The following is a 14669-nucleotide window of genomic DNA, read 5'->3' as shown; positions in this document are numbered from 1 at the left end:
TTTAACTCATATAGATTAACTCCAAACAGTATAAATATCACATCAATAATTATTCAAATGCTGGATAATACTTTTTAGTCCCATATTTACTCCACAGTATCTCTCTGTTGCAAATAGTCTTTCAAGTACGCTAAAGTCTTTGCCATATCCTCCAAGTTGGGAACTTTTACAGTCCATTCTTCTATAATCAGCAGTTCTTCCTTCTTCCAATATTGCCCTACTAAAAGTCTTACTGCCGTAGTTAAATTCAACATGAGCTTGATATCCACAACAGTGGAGCAGTGGGCTAATGCCTCCTTAAGTAACACCAGCTGCCTGCAATTAGTGCAGGTTCGCATCCCACCAGGCTCAAGGTTGACTCAGCCTTCCATCCTTCCGAGGTAGGTAAAATGAGGACCCAGATTGTTGGGGGCAATAAGATGACTTTGTAATAATGCCGCTTGGGTGTGTGTGTGAAAGCCCTAATAAGCAGGCATATACATAGAATGAAGGCTACTGCTAAGCTTGTAAGCCGCCCTGAGTCTTCGGAGAAGGGCGGGATATAAATGGAATAAAAATAAAAATAAAATAAAATAAACAATAGTGTCAATAAAAATACCCAATAAAAACAATTACAGACAAAACAAATTTACATCAATCATTAAAAAACAATTTTCTATTCTTCTTTCCCAAGTTTATACAATCTTTCCTTCTCTTAATGTATTATACAGCTTCAAGTACCATAAATTACTTTCCAAACTTAAAATTTTTTTTATATGTAATCACATCATTTTTATATTTTCTATTACGTTTCATTATTGCCCATAAAAGTAGCTTACAAGTTAACTTTGATCTATACTTTTTCCCAAACTCGCAACAGAGCATGTCATAAAATATATACCTTAAACACATTATCCACCTTCTTATCACACAATAGATATACATACCAACCAAATAGCCTTCAAAATTTCAGTAAGCACTACAATTCTTCCCAATTAAGTTTTCATGATTATCTTAAAATTAAAACAACATAAAATATTACAAAACATAATTATTTTATATAACTCTACATTTGAGGGTGAAAAATATATCCCCAAATATTTAACCCTTTTAACAATTTCAATTCCCGTTTACTCTTCTAAAACCACCTTTTATGATCCCTAAAAAGTTTCACTTAACTTATGAGTAAATTTTAGAGTTATTGTTATAATTTAAATTTTTTCTAGAAGTTGGGTATTTTAGAGTGTTGGTAATTATGTTAAAGGCAGCTTAAAGTGTATTATGTATTTGGTTTTTTATATAGTTGATTAATGTTAGTTAGATTATAATTACTATATATTTGTAACCCTGTAATCAGCTCTGGGAAGTGGGGGAGGGGGGTCTAGGGGGGGTTGGGAATGGATTGTAACCTTTTATAAAACTTTTCAATAAAAAATAAAATAAAATAAATAGGACTGGATTAGTATAAATCATTCACATTCCATCCAAAGGTCACCTATACCAGGGGTAGGCAACCTTGGCTCTTTTATCACTCGTGGATTTCAACTCCCAGAATTCCTGAGTCATAAAAGAGCCAAGGTTGCCTATCTCTGACCTATACCTTTATGTTGTGTACATTTGCCTAGCCATATGCGTATAGGTAAGGTAAATGTAAAGGTTCCCCTGCACATGCGTGCTAGTCGTTTCCGACTCTGTGTATAGGTAGTTCTCATTTAACAATGTTAACTGGGGAGCCCTCTTTTTGGCACAGAGAGAGCAGGTAGGAAATAACCCTTCTTGCTCTCATCTTACCACTTTTGCCGCGAATACGGGTTGGCAGGAGAAGTTGCGCAGACGGACTGCCAGTGTAGGGTGAACCTCCGCCGCCCAAAGACAAACGGACTCAGAAAACAAGGGGCCACAACTCGGAGGCAGGCGGAATAGTCCCGGATGGCCAATAGGAACGAGGCGGGAGCTCCTCTAACCTCATCTCAGCCCGATTTTTCAGACTGACTCCAACAACAATCGCTCGCCCCTCTCTTCTCAGCATTATACGCATGTTTCGAAAGCAGCATTTGTTTTCTTCAGAAGCTGCTGCAGATTTTTCCCTTTCCTAACAGGTAGTTCTCACTGTAGTCGCAAAGACTGAACCTAGAAGTGCAAGAGATGTACTGCTATTCTAATTTTATATCTCTAAGTTCTCTCACAGAGCATCCGACGCGACGACTGCTTCTTCCGGCGGAAAGATGGCGTCGGAGCGTGCGGTGCCGAGTGACTTGTTCCCGCTGGTGCTCGGTTTCTTGCGGGAGAACCATTTCGATAGGGCGGCGCGGGCTTTTGGGAAAGCGGCTGGAGTGGTAAGGCCAACGTGGCGGGCACTCATGCGTGTGGCCATCCTGGAAGGGCATCTTCCGACGTGATTGCAGGGCAGGGAATCTCCGCCGCTGCTTCGGAAGTGCCTTTGGGAGGTTTGCGCGGCTATCCAAGTTGGCTGGCAGGACCGGCCATGTGGATGTCGGCAGGGCAGGTGTTCCCGTGGGGGTGGACGGAAGAAGGGAGCCTAGAAGATATTGTCGAGGATGATTGCAGCCTTTAGGGAAATTCAGATGAAACCTTATGAAAATAGTATTGTCGCACGTGGCATTTAAAAGAAACACTACTACTCAACCTATAAACTACTTGGGAAAATTCCTCTGGATTTAGAGCGTTACACAACCTTCGTCGTCCTTGTGTTATTATTGTCTCTTGTGCTGCCCTTAGCTATAAACGTGTAGCAAATAACAATACAGATAGTCTTCAACTTACAACCACAACTGAGTCCAAAATTTCTCTTGCTAAGTGAAATATTTGTTAAGTTGTTAACTTATGACTTTTTATTATTTTTAATAGAACTCAATAGTAATCGTTCAACAAATCGTGTTGTCTGAGTATCTTATTCACTAATACAAATTAAATTCCTAATCCCTAAATCTTTAACCATTGATAAAATAGGTCCCAAGCCTAAAAATGTTCTCTTTTTTATTTTTCTTTCAACCTTAAAATAAGTCTGTCCATTTCCACAGTCTAGTATATTTTTAATTGTTTCTTCTTGTGGTATTTCTTCATTCTTCTAGTATTGTGCAAATATAATTCTTGCCACTGTTATCACATGTAAAATCAAATATGTACTTCGCTTATCAACTTTTTCTGGCATTTTACCTAGTAAAAAAAACAGGTTTATAGTCTATGTGTTTCTCTAACATATTTTTTCTAACGAAGTGTGAATTTTTGTCCAATAACTCCTTGCTTTAACACATATCCACCACATATGTGTTATGCGCTCCTGGCCAATTTTCTTCATGACCAGAGACAAGCTCGCCTGACCAATAACCAGCCAAGACACAGTGAAGTCCTTTTGTTTCCTTTATTGCAATAAGCAGGGAGAGAAGCTATCAAAACTTGGTTCTCTCCAAAGTTTCAACCCAAAATATTCCCATTTTTATAGATCCCTGGCCCTCGCCGCACGTCCCTCCTCTTTCCACATTGGCTGAGGTACTATGAGGTTACACTCTTTCCGACCACTTCCTACATATTTCCTGCTACATACTAAATCATACTTCCCATGTACATTAAAATTTATGCAAGGTGTGTCAGTTAATATTAATCAACTAATTACACATGCTCAGTTGCCTGGGTTCTGGCCCCCTTTTTGTGACCTTTTAGAAAAAAATAGGTTCTTTCCTCTTTTCCTACCGTATTTTCCGGCGTATAAGACGACTGGGCGTATAAGATGACCCGCTACATATCCTGTTAAGTTTTAGGGTTTGGGCTATACTCGCCGTATAAGACTACCCCTCTTCCAGCGCACACCAAATAAAAATTAAAAAACATCAGATTTGATTTTAATATGGTAATTTTAATTCAAATGCTTATGACATGCAGGTACTTAGAAAAACTGTCACTTATAAACATAAGGCTGTTTGTCATCAAACATGTAAACATAAAACAGTGCAAGTGGATTAAACATAATAATATAATAATAATAATAATAATAATAATAATAATAATAATAATAATAATAATAATAGAAGAAGAAGGAGGAGGAGGAGGAGGAAGGGACCTTGGAGGTCATCTAGTCCAACCCCCTGCTAAGGCAGGAAACCCTATACCATTTCAGACAAATGGCTGTCCAGTCACTTCTTAAAAATTTCCAGTGTTGGAGCATTCACCACTTCTGGAGGCAGGTTGTTCCACTGGTTAATTGTTCTAACTGTCAGGAAGTTTCTCCTTAGTTCTAGGTTGCTTCTCTCCTTGACTAGTTTCCATCCATTGCTTCTTGTCCTGCTTTCAGGTGCTTTGGAGAATAGCTTGGCTCCCTCTTCTTTGTGGCAGCCCCTGAGATATTGGATCACTGCTATCATGTCACCCATCACCCTTCTCTTCATCAAACTACACATACCCAATTCCAGCAACCCTTTTCCTATTTTCCTAATTCACTTTTTCACTTTTCCTAATTCACTCTAAAGCTTTCCCTGTGCAGAGCCTTAAGTAACTCCAGCTCCCTGCAATTAGTGCAGGTTTTCATCCCACCAGGCTCAAGGTTGAGTCAGCCTTCCATCATTCCGAGGTAAAATGAGGACTCAGATTGTTGGGAGCAATAAGCTGACTTTGTAATAATGCTGCTTGTGGGGGGGGGTGAAAGCTCTAATAGGCAGGCATATACATAGAATGAAGGCTATTGCTAAGCACATTGATTTGTGCTTTAAATTGTAAGCTGCCCTGAGTCTTCGGAGAAGGGTGGGATATAAATGGGATTAAAAAAAAAGACCAAATGGGAGATCCACTCCAGGTTTTCCAGCCAGCCCGCCCAGTTCCTGAGTCAAATGTGTCCTTAGAGCTAAACTGCTGCTCTGGCTATGCATTCCCCACCTGCCTTTCAAATTGCTCTTGCATTCCCCACCTGCCTACAGCTGCTCTTCAACTTTAGAAGGAAAGAAGCCCAGACCCCAGCCTGTAAAAAATCACAGACTGCAGCTTCTACTCCAATTGGTCCCGCTTTCCCTGCGCAGACTAAATGGAAGATCCGCTCCAGGTTTTCCAGCCAGCCCTGTCCCTAAAGTTTCAGCACCCGGGCGTATAAGACGACCCCTGACTTTTGAGAAGATTTTCATGGGTTAAAAAGTAGTCTTATACGCTGGAATCTACGGTAGTTATCTTCTCTTACAGACGTTTTTATAGCTTGTCTTCTTCCTTTCCCACTCTTTATTTTTTTATTGCACATTTTATTATTTAAAACTTTGGACAAGGTGTTAAAGGTCTGACATTCCTTCTTGTCTTACATCATTTTTGTGTTTTATATACATATATAAACTTTATATACATATCATTTATATACAGTTATACAATATTCAATCTTATCAGCCACCTTATTCTAGTAATATGTGAAATCAGCATCCTGTATATTTCTTTTTTTTTATTGAAAAGTTTTAACATACAATTTTTCTTTAAAAATCCCCCCTCCCCCACCCTTCTCCCTCCCCCCCTACCTCTCCCCCCTCCCCCCCTCCCCCCCGACTTCCCAGAGCTAAATACAAGGTATATATATAAAAAAAACAATCATAAACAACCATATACTAACAACTATAAACTCTAAAATCCATCACTCTCTAGCTTATATAGGATAAAACAAACCTTAGTAATATTAAATATATATAAAGAAACTAAAATAGAAAAAGAAAAAAAGAAAGAAGATTTATTCAAATGCTACATAAAACTTCTTAACCCTATACTTGTTCTGGATAAACTCAATCCATTTTCTCCATTCCATAATATAGCGTTCTTGCGAGTGTTCTTTCAAATAGGCCGAAATCTTCGCCATCTCTGCCAGGTCGGAAACCTTTAAAGTCCACTCTTCTATGGTCGGCAGTTCCTCTTTCTTCCAATACTGACCTATCAAAAGTCTTGCTGCCGTAATTAAATTCAACATCAACTTGGTGTCCACAACTGTGGCATCTGTAATTATTCCCAACAAAAAAAATTGCGGACAAAACTTTATCCTCTGTTTAAAAATCTTCTGCATGTTCCACCAGACTTTTATCCAAAAAGCCTTAACCTTTTTACAAGTCCACCATATGTGAAAATATGTTGCGTCTTCATCACCGCACCTCCAACATTTAGGCTGATAATTCGGATACATACTTGCAAGCTTTTTAGGATCTAAATGCCATCTATAAAACATTTTGTAAAAGTTCTCTCTTAGATTTTGAGCTTGTGTAAATTTTACGTTCCTCACCCAAATCTTTTCCCACATGTCCATTGTGATGACTTCCTGGATGTTTTGGGCCCATTTTATCATACAATCCTTAACAAGTTCTGTTTCTGAATCAATCTCTATCAACGCAAGATATATCCGTTTAATATGTGCTGGTCCCTGATTTCTAATTTGCTTTATCAAATTTTCATCAGTCATTGTAAAACCATTTTTCTGATCTTCTTTCCACCTGGCCCGTAACTGAGTATATTGAAACCAATTTTGAACAACCTTCTCTTCTCGCAAGAGGCTATATGATTTCAAACACCAAACATTTCTTTCCAAGCTTAGGATCTCCTTGTACGTAGTCACATCATGTTTGAAACCAGCATGTATATTTTCTATTGCGTGTTTTGGAATTGCCCACAGTGGTATCTTGCAATCTAGCTTATGTCTATACTTCTTCCAAACTCTCAACATTGCCTGTCTTAAAATATGCACTCTAAACACATTGTCTACCTTCTTGTCATACAACAAATATGCATGCCAGCCAAACAACAAATCGTGGCCCTCAAGATTTAATAATCTCTCTTGTGTCAAATTAATCCAATCACTTATTCCTACTAATGCAGCAGCTTCATAATATAGTTTAAAATTGGGCATTTTAAGGCCACCTCTCTCACGAGTATCCTGCAAAATCTTAAGTTTAACTCGTGGCTTTTTCCCTGCCCACACAAATTTATTGATACCTCGTGATGGTGTGTATATATGACTCTTTTTTGGTATGCTTCTCTGTTGTTATGCCTAGTAGGAAAAGTTCTGGTCTATAATCTACTCTCCGTCCTGATATGTCTTCTAACCATATCCGTACCCTTTGCCAATGCTTTTGCGTCTTATTACAGGACCACCAAACATGAAAATAAGTACCTAATTCTTTGGAACATTTCCAACAGCTAAGGGATATTGTACATTTTGGCTAATCGTGCTGGGGGGAGATGCCACCGGTAAAACATTTTATATAAATTTTCTTTATAAGCTGAGGCCAGCGTTATCTTTTTATTTCTATCCCAGAGAGTTTGCCATATATCAAGATCAATGCCATGTCCCAAATTTTCAGCCCATATCAGCATTGGTTCTTTAACTTGTTCCTCAATCATTTTATAGCCCAATAGCAAACTATACAATTTCCTTATTTGTTTCTCATCTGGCCCCAATAAAATTTTATCCAATGCAGTTTTTTGAATATTTATCTCCCACTCTTTCTTATCTTTCCCATATCGTGTTTGTATCTGTAGGTAAGCCCACCATTCCAATTTTATCCCTTGTTCTAGTTCCTGTCTAGATTTCAGTTCTCCCACTTCATTCATAATATCTTTGTATGTAGTGTTGTTTTCCAAATTAAACAAATTTGGGTAAACTATCGCTTCAAGGGTGGACAATCAGACTGGTACTTTAATGTAATTTTGTTTTCTAATTTTATTCCAAATTTTAAGTAGCGCTTGTCTAATCCAATGGTTTTGAAAATGTTGATATAGCCCTTGTTTCTCATTCCATAGGAATGCGTGCCAGCCTAATTGCAAATCATGGCCTTCTAAAGTTAATAATCTTTTATTCTTTAAAATTATCCATTCGCTAATCCAGGTTAGCGCCGCTGTGTGATAATATGTTTCCCAGTCCAGTAGTCCAAAAACCCCATTTTCTTTAACATCCTGCAGATGTTTCATTTTAATCCTCGGTCTTTTCCCTTGCCGTATAAAATTTAGTGTCAATTTGCTCAGGTTCCCAAAAATTTTTTGATCAAGTTGTATAGGAATATTTTGGAACAGGAATAGGATTTTAGGTAGTATATTCATTTTTATGACAGCAATTCTCCCTAACCGTGAAAGGCTCAAGTTTCCCCATCTTTCCAGGTCTTCTTTTATTTGTTTCACTATTTTGTCATAATTGTCTTCTTTGATTGAAGTGCATCTGGCCGTAATAGTAATTCCTAGACAATTTATCTTCTTAACTATTTTTATATCCATAATCCTAGCCAAGTTTTCTTTCTGTTTATTCGTCATATTTTTAACGATCATTTTAGTTTTACCTTAAAATAAATATTTTCAACCCAGCGGCTTCTCCATATTTATCTAGTTCTTCCAACAGTTTCGGTCCTGATTGTTGTGGATCCTCCATGATAAAGACCAAATTGTCCGCAAATGCTTGAAATTTAAAAATTTCTTAATTTCTAATCCTTTTATATGGGGTTCATTTCTAATTATCCTTGTTAGGACCTCTAGCGTCAGTATAAATAGTAATGGGGATAAAGGGCATCCTTGTCATGTTCCTTTTTGTATTTGAAATTTCCTGGTTGCTTCCCCATTTATTATTATTTTAGCTTCCTGATTAGTATATATTGCCCTTATTATATTTATAAATTTTTCACCCATATCCATATAACTAAGTTGTTGATGTATAAATGGCCACCTAATATTATCAAAGGCCTTCTGGGCATCTAAGAATAATAACGCCATTTGTTGTCCACTATGTATTTCATAATATTCTAGCATGTCCAATATTATCCTAATGTTGTGCTTAGTTTGTCTTTTGGCTAGAAATCCGTTCTGATCCACATGTATAAAATCATTTAAAAACCTTTTTAATCGCTTGGCTATAATTGTTGTAAATATCTTATAGTCAGAATTAAGTAAAGATATTGGTCTATAGTTTTGAATTGATGTATGGTCTGTGTTTTCTTTTGGGATCAGGACAGTATTCGCCTCTGACCATGATTTTGGGGTTTTTGCTTCATCCAGGACTGCGTTAGACACATCCAGTAAAGGTTGTCCTAAAATGTTTTGTTGTTCCTTATAGATTTCTATCAGGAGGCAGTCAGGACCCGATGCTTTATTATTTTTTTATTAATGGCCGTAATCACCTCTAACATCCTAATTTCTTCATTCAACATATTTTTAATTTTCTCTGTAACTTTTGGTAGTGTTGCTTTTTTGAAACATTCCTCCGCTTTCTCCTCATTTTCCTGGCTATCTTCCTTGTATAATTTCTCATAGAATTCCTGGGCTATATTTTTTTCTCTTCTTCTTGATAGTGTATTCTCCCTTTGTCATCTCATAATTTACTAATCCAACTTTTCTCCTTTTGTTTTTTCAATATGTGTGCAAGCTATCAACCAGGTTTGTTTGCATTTTTGAAGAAGTTCTGTTTTATACGTCTTATCTGTTGTGCTAATTTTTCTTTTTCTAAGATGTTAAGTTTATGTTTAATTAAGTCCATTTGTTGTTTTACATTCTTTTTTTGTGGTTCTTGTTGTATGTTTCTAATCTTTTGTATTCCCCTTCTAACATTTTCTGTTGTTGTTTTTTCTCCTTATTCTTTTTCGCCATATATGCTATAGCTACTCCTCTCATAATTGCCTTAGCTGTGTCCCAATGATTTTGGACAGAGGGGTCTTCAGCTTTATTTTCTTTAAAAAAGAAGTCCAATTCTCTCTCCATCTTTAATCTGAAGTCATCTTCTTTTAATATTGATCTTTCTGTAGTCCATCTAGATGTTTTTTTGGACCCTTTCCAGCTAAATTTCACAGGATTGTGGTCTGCCCAGGTGCTTGTCTCTATACACACATCTTCAACTTCAGAATTAATTGCCCTTGACATCCACACCATGTCAATCCTAGACCACGAGCTATGTCGATTAGAATAGTATGTATACTGTCTAGCCTCACGATTCCTTTCTCTCCATATGTCCTGAATGTTTAGATCTTTGGCCAATTTAAAAAAGGATCTTGGTGGTGTTCCTCTTTTCCTTTTCCTGGTCTTGTTATTCTTATAGTCCAAATTATTATCAATAATAGCATTAAAATCTCCTAGCACACAGATCTCGTTGTAATCTATATCACATATCTTATTATGTAATGTTTTTAAAAAAACTGTTCTTGGTTTCCATTCGGGGCATATATTTCTACTATCACTACTTCCTATGGTTTATTTCTACCTCAACTATCAATATTCTACCTTCTCTATCTTTATAAAAAATTTTTAGCTACCAGTTTCTCATTCACAAATAATACCATCCCCCATTTTTTGTTGATCTAATGACACAAATATATTTCCTAATTTTGGCTGATCTAACAGGTATTTTTGTTGTTCTTTTATATGAACTTTCTGAATTGCAATTATATCTAACTTTTAACAAATAAGTTTATTAAAAATTTTCCATCTTTTCATTGGCGAGTTTAAACCATTAATATTCAGTGACAAAATCCTGCATTCTTCTCCCTTTATTTTACTTATATCTGGGTCTTATGCTTCTCGTTGTGCTGATCTCTCTTGTTTCTTTGTCTCTGCCTTCATATTTCTCTGTAGTCTCTCTAGATTTATTTCCTCTATCCTCTGTTCCTAGTACCTTCCCTTCTATAGCCATCTGTCTTGCATCCCTTTCTCCTATGTCCTCTCCATCTTGGTCTCCTACTTCATCTTCATTGTTAATGTGGAGCTTATAAAAATCTTCTGCCTTGTTTATCGAGTCTAATCTATACCTTCTATTTTGCCATGTGACTAGAATGCCTTCTGGAGTTAGCCATCTAAAGTTCACATTGTATCTAATCAGTTTCGATGTCAAAAATTGGTAGCCTCGTCTCAAATCTCTCATTCCTTAAGGTATATGTTTGAGAATTGTTATTTGTTGTCCTCTATAGTCTAGCGGCTCTATTGACCTATGTAGTAATTCATCCCGGGTCGATTTTTTAACCAATCTCACATGTACTTCTTTTGGAAGATTATGTCTCCTCGCATAATTAGTTTGGACCCTATATGTCTCATCAATTTCCGCCAACATTTCATCTTTTCCTATGCCTAGTGCCTTCGCCATTAAGTCCACCATCATGTCTGGCAAGTCTTCACCTTTTTTTTCCTTAACATTTTGAAAGCACAGATAGTGGGCGGCTTTCTCCGCTTCCAGGAAGATCACTGTTGTTTCAAGCTCTCTGTTCGCCCAGATTAGTGTTTCACTTAAGTCCTCCACTTTCTTCTCCTCCTTCTCCATTCTTACTTCCATTTCCTGTAATCTTTGCTCATTTTTTATTAATTGTTGTGGGATCACTTCAAATTTACCATCAATCGCTTGTATTTTTTCCACCAGTATCATTTCTCACTTGACCTATCTCTTTCTTCATCTCTTCATGGTTCTTAGTCATTGCTTCTTGTATATGTCCTTTCCCACTCTTAAGACCCAGCTAATTTTTGCCTACGTGTTTCACTTAACATCATTTCTTTGTGCTCTCCTTTCCTGGTTCTCATCTTCTCCGTTCACCTAGTAAATTTCCATTGGAGCATATTCAGTTTTAAATTTCTCTTTCAATATTAAAATTTTTGAAGACCTTTCATTTACTTCTATCTTATGGTAATAAGTACCTGGTTTATGTTTACATTTCCAACATTTCTCTGACATATTTTTAAACATTTTTGCTAATCTTGGTGGCAAGTGCCATCTGTAGAACATTTTTATAGGTTTTCTTTATAGGAGGCTAATATTGTCAATTTATAGTTTCTTTCCCACAAACTTTGCCACTTCTCTAAGTCTATATTATATCCAAAATTCTTTGCCATACTATCATTGTTTCTTTTACCTGTTCATCTTCCATTTTCAGATTTAATAAGAAATTGTACATTTTTTTAATTAACTTTTCATCAGAAGTGTAAGGACCCACTTCAAAACCTCATCCCAAGAAAACAGGATTCTTGGAACAGTTTCATTCCAAAAGGAACTTTTATTAGGAGAAGCTGATAGCAGGCATGGAAAGCAGGATCTGAGGGTTTCCCGCTCAGATCAATAGGTTAAAACAGCCTCAAACAAACTCCACCCCAGTAGTTCATCAGGTCAGTTCAAATGAGCCAATCCCCAGGTGTTAAGTCCACTGTGGGAATGGGGGCTGATAACGTAGTCCATTCCCATGCCTGTGAATACATTGTTGGGTTTTCACACCTTTCTCTTCCCCGAGAGATAAGCCAGATGGTCAGAGGCACATTCTTTGCTCACCCCAGGTTGACATCAAGGGAAAACAGTTCAAAAAGCAAGCAGATAGAAAAGGCAGAGAGGATACATTGTAGCTAAACAAAAGGAGAAATAAGACATCCCAAAGGGACTTCCCCCTCAGGAGAATGACAGAACTCACAGATACAAACCAGAAAAGGACAGATCCAACCCCCCCCCCCCAAATAGGAAATGGGTTCTAACAAGAAGTTAGTAATGTCTGGTCAAACATACAGTTGCAAGAAAAAGTATGTGAACCCTTTGGGATTACGTGGAGTTTTGCATGAATTGGCCATAAAATATGCTGTAAACATCATGTAAGTCACAATAATAGAAAAACAGAGTCTGCTTAAAATAATACTACACAAACATTAGCTGTTCTCATGTTTTAATTGAACATAAGATGGAAACATTCACAGTGCAGGGTGGAAAAAGTATGTGAACCCCTAGCCTAATGACTTCTCCAAGAGCTAATTGGAGCCAGGAGTGAGCCAACTTTGACTCCAATCAGTGTGATCTTGGATGTGTTGCTGACAGCTGTCCTGCCCTTTAAAAACACACACCTGTTTTGGGTTTACTGGTCTCAAGAAGCACTATCTGATGTGAACCATACCTCGCAGAAAAGAGCTCTCAGAAGACCTACGATCAAGAATTGTTGACTTGCATGAAGCTGGAAAGGGTTACAAAAGTATCTCCAAAAGCCTTGATGTTCATGTGTCCACAGTAAGACAGACTGTCTACAAATGGAGAAAGTTTAGCACTGTTGCTACTCTCCCTAGGCGTGGTCGTCCTGTAAAAATGACTGCAAGAGCACAGCGCATAATGCTTAATGAGGTAAAAAAGAATCCTAGAGTGTCAGCTAAAAACCTACAGAAATCTCTTGCACATGCTAACATTTTTGTTGACACATCTACAATAAGGAAAACACTAAACAAGAATGGAGTACATGGGAGGACACCACGGAGGAAGCCATTGCTGTTCAAAAAAAAATATTGCAGCACGTTTGAAGTTTGCAACAGAGCACCTGGATGTTCCACAGCACTACTGGCAAAATATACTGTGGACAGATGAAACCAAAATTGAGTTGTTTGAGAAAAACACATAACACTATGTGTGGAGAAAAAAAGGCACAGCACACCAACATCAAAACCTCATCCCCACTGTAAAACATGGCGGAGGGAGCATCGTGGTTTGGGGCTGCTTTGCTGCCTCAGGGCCTGGACGGATTGTTGTCATTGATGGGAAAATGAATTCCAGAGTTTATCAGGATATTTTGCAGGAAAACGTACAACCATCTGTCCACCAACTAAAGCTCCGCAGAGGATAGATGATGCAACAGGGCAATGACCCAAACCATACAAGTAATTCAACAAAACAATGGCTTCAACAGAACAGAATACGCCTTCTGGAGTGGCCCAGTCAGAGTCCTGACCTCAACCCGATTGAAATGCTGTGGCATGACCTTAAGAGAGCGATTCACAGCAGACATCCCAAGAATATGAAGCGGATTATCTAGACCCATACCAATTGGGTTTCAGGCCCGGGTACAGCACGGAGACGGCATTGGTCGCGCTGGTGAATGATCTCTGGAGGGCTCGGGACAGGGGGCATTCCTCTGTTCTGGTCCTATTAGACCTCTCAGCGGCTTTCGATACCATCGACCATGGTATCTTGCTGCGGCGTCTCAGGCGATTGGGAATGGGAGGCACGGTTTTACAGTGGTTCTCCTATCTCCAGGGACGTTCGCAGTCGGTGTTGGCAGGAGGGCAGAGGTCGACCGCGAGGTCTCTCATTTGTGGAGTTCCTCAGGGGTCGGTCCTCTCGCCTCTCCTGTTCAACATCTATATGAAACCGCTGGGTGAGATCATTCGTGGTTTTGGAGTTGGGTATCATCAGTATGCTGATGATACCCAGCTTTTCCTTTCGACCCCAAACCACCCCAGTGATGCCCTCAACGTGATGTCCCGTTGCCTGGAGGCGGTTCGGGTCTGGATGGGGAGGAACAGACTTCAACTCAACCCCGACAAGACTGAGTGGCTTTGCATACCTTCATCCCGGGTTTATTTGGACATTCCACCTCTTGCTATGGGGGGTGAACTATTACCCCCCGTAGATAGGGCTTGCAACTTGGGAGTCCTAGATTCACGGCTCACCCTGGAAGACCACATAGGAGCTGTGACTAGGGGGGCTTTCGCCCAGGTTCGCCTGGTGCGCCAGTTGCGGCCCTATCTAAGCCGGGATGATCTATGCACGGTCACTCATGCGCTCGTGACCTTTCGACTAGACTACTGCAACGCTCTCTACATGGGGCTGCCCTTGAGGACCACCCGGAAGCTCCAACTGGTACAGAATGCAGCCGCGAGAGTTGTGTTGGGAGTCTCCTGATACTCCCACGTTACACCTTTGCTCCGTGAGCTGCATTGGTTGCCAGTTGCCTTCCGGGTGAGATTCAAGG

General features: G+C 38.8%; 1 protein-coding gene across 1 annotated transcript in view; it reads left to right on the top strand.

Annotated features, from left to right (window-relative positions):
* The first annotated feature begins 2191 nt into the window (after positions 1 to 2191).
* NOLC1 (nucleolar and coiled-body phosphoprotein 1) overlaps positions 2192 to 14669 on the top strand; it is a 98926-nt gene continuing 86448 nt past the window's right edge. The window contains exon 1 of the mRNA XM_083364202.1: positions 2192 to 2315. Within this exon, the coding sequence (XP_083220328.1) occupies positions 2205 to 2315 (111 nt within the window). The 5' untranslated portion in view covers positions 2192 to 2204. The remainder of the gene's footprint in view (positions 2316 to 14669) is intronic.

Source organism: Vipera ursinii, assembly GCF_947247035.1.
Source record: "Vipera ursinii genome assembly, chromosome: 5".
Taxonomy (NCBI): Eukaryota; Metazoa; Chordata; class Lepidosauria; order Squamata; family Viperidae; genus Vipera; species Vipera ursinii.
This window is presented reverse-complemented; position numbering and strand designations above follow the sequence as displayed.